At 43.2% G+C, this 2246-nt stretch overlaps 1 protein-coding gene across 1 annotated transcript; it reads right to left on the bottom strand.

Annotated features, from left to right (window-relative positions):
* Positions 1-547: 547 nt before the first annotated feature.
* Positions 548-1817, bottom strand: LOC113703301 (uncharacterized). Its single transcript, XM_027224619.2, has one exon. It carries the CDS (start codon positions 1569-1571, stop codon positions 615-617), a length of 957 nt encoding a protein of 318 aa, XP_027080420.2. The 5' UTR covers positions 1572-1817; the 3' UTR covers positions 548-614.
* Between the last annotated feature and the right edge of the window lie 429 nt (positions 1818-2246).

Here is a 2246-nt window from a genome sequence, read left to right as displayed (position 1 = left end):
GTTGTACATGAGAATCGGTACAATTAATAATTTACTTTTATGGAGGAGAAATCACAAATTCAACGAACCGCTAAAATTAATATGATCATTTTCCACACTTTTATTACCTACTTACTCGTATTTGACGAAAAGGAAAACAGTTGAAGGGCTCTCAACAAAACAAAAAACTTTTTTTTTTTTAAATTTATATCCCTTTTGTTTGTGTGACAAATAATCAAACTTTGAATCATACCTTAATTATGATGAGGTCGAAACAAATGGTGGGCCTATCTCAAATATAAAAATGTCAGATTTAGGCAATCAAACTTGTGATCAACTTTTGATGGTAATGTTCCAACTGCAGATCATGACTTCCATGGTAAATTAGTTCAATTTTCAAGCACATAAGGCCCTAATTTCATTTATTATCGAGACATGATGATGCTGATGAAAATTTTTAATAACCTCATTTTTTTTCCCAATAATTACATGTCCAAAAATTGCAGCGCAAAAAATAGGGCAAACAAAGGGGAACGGGGATTATAAAAAAAAAAAAAATCCAAATATATAAGAAACAAACAACTAAATTGGACGTGAAAATTGCAAAAGTGGTCTTACTTCTTTCTCGTGTTATTTTACAATTTGTAGATGATAAGAAAACAGGGCAATACCGCACGCGAATCAAAAACGAGCAACTCGCCGTTATCCCCACTCACCGACTCATACCCACCTCGCCCTTCCACCAACGAGTCAAATCCGAGTTGCTTACAGATCCGACCAGCTATGACCCGGCAGACCAGCATTGCCCTCCTACCCCTCCCACCGCCGGCACTCTCATGCGCCCCACCACTCCCCGAAAAGGTGCAAATCGCCGCCCCTTTAACGCCGCTGAAAGCCCACGCGCAACCACCAGCATCATACCCGCCGCTGCTACTTGTGGGTCCCAAGCAGTAAAACCTCATCACCTCGTTCCCGTCCGCAACACACCGAGCGTGATCTTCACCGCCACCATTCACGCCCAGCCCACCAGCAGCACCCGCTCTGGACTTCGCTACTTCCCTATACTCCTCAAAACGGGTCACCGTCCGGGGCAAATTCTGGACCTTGAACACCATCTCGATCCGACCCGAAAATGCCTTGGGCGACCAACTTGTGTGAAAGATAATCTCCACCACATTACGGGAGGGATGGCCCTCAGGAAGCTCAGTCAAAGCGGGGAAGAACGACTCAGCGGAGCGTGAGATTCGGGAACTACTAGGACGACCCCTCGTGGCAGGTTGGTGTGAAACGGGTTCGGGCTTTCTTGGAAGCGATCTTTTTGCATCTTTAGCCGGTGGGGTTTGCGGTGATTCCGGCGGCGGGGACTTTAGCTTTCTGGGTTTTGCTTGTTTAGTCATTTCCACCACGTCCTTCAGACTTTGAACGCTATTTCTGCAGCCGCCGGAGTTGGGAATGAGATGGTGGTGGTGGTGGTGGTTCTTGGGGTTCGAATGGGGGGTAGTGGTGGTAGTTAGGACCTTGTGTTTGTGGTGGACGACGTCGTCTACTGCTCTTGACTTGCATTGTAACGACTTCATCCACGCCGTGGCCATCCAAGGCTAGAATAAAATGAGATGTCGCCCTTCAGGCTTTCAAACAATCTCTTTCCCTAGTTAAACTCTACTGATATAACTGCACATTCATACATGCAAATCATATAATGGTGTTCATGTAAGTTTTTTTTTTTTTTCTCTTTCAGAAGAAGAATAATTCAGGAGAGCCAAGTGGGGAGGAAGGGGTTAACAGTAGAGTATTAGGTTTTGAGCTGGAAGGAATGGAATGGAAGAGACATGGCGGGATTTAATATGGGAGGGAGGATCAGAAAGAAAGTATTAGTATGGTGTGTGTGTGGGGGAAAGAAAAAAAAAAAATTTTCTCGGGGGAGGTGAAATGACATAAATGGCCTTGGAGTGGGTGGGAATAGTATGCCCATGTGGACTTCTAGTACGTGTGTAAGAGAAACAATTGAAATCATGAAAGAACAAAATTCATTAATTGACCGTAGGAAGCCATACAAGAGTTCATCAATGGCTCTGCACAGGGTGAAAGAGAAAGGAGATTAGAAGATTTTTGATGAGACAAATGTTTTTGGTCCTACCGTCTGGTGCGTATCATGATATTGGTACATCAATAGAACCAGAGGGATCATCAACATATACATATGTATGTATATATATATATATATATATATGTATGTATATCTATACGAGGAGTAATCTCACTTGTGT

The sequence above is a fragment of the Coffea arabica genome, chromosome 8c (assembly GCF_036785885.1).
Source record: "Coffea arabica cultivar ET-39 chromosome 8c, Coffea Arabica ET-39 HiFi, whole genome shotgun sequence".
In the NCBI taxonomy this organism is placed as follows: domain Eukaryota; kingdom Viridiplantae; phylum Streptophyta; class Magnoliopsida; order Gentianales; family Rubiaceae; genus Coffea; species Coffea arabica.
This window is presented reverse-complemented; position numbering and strand designations above follow the sequence as displayed.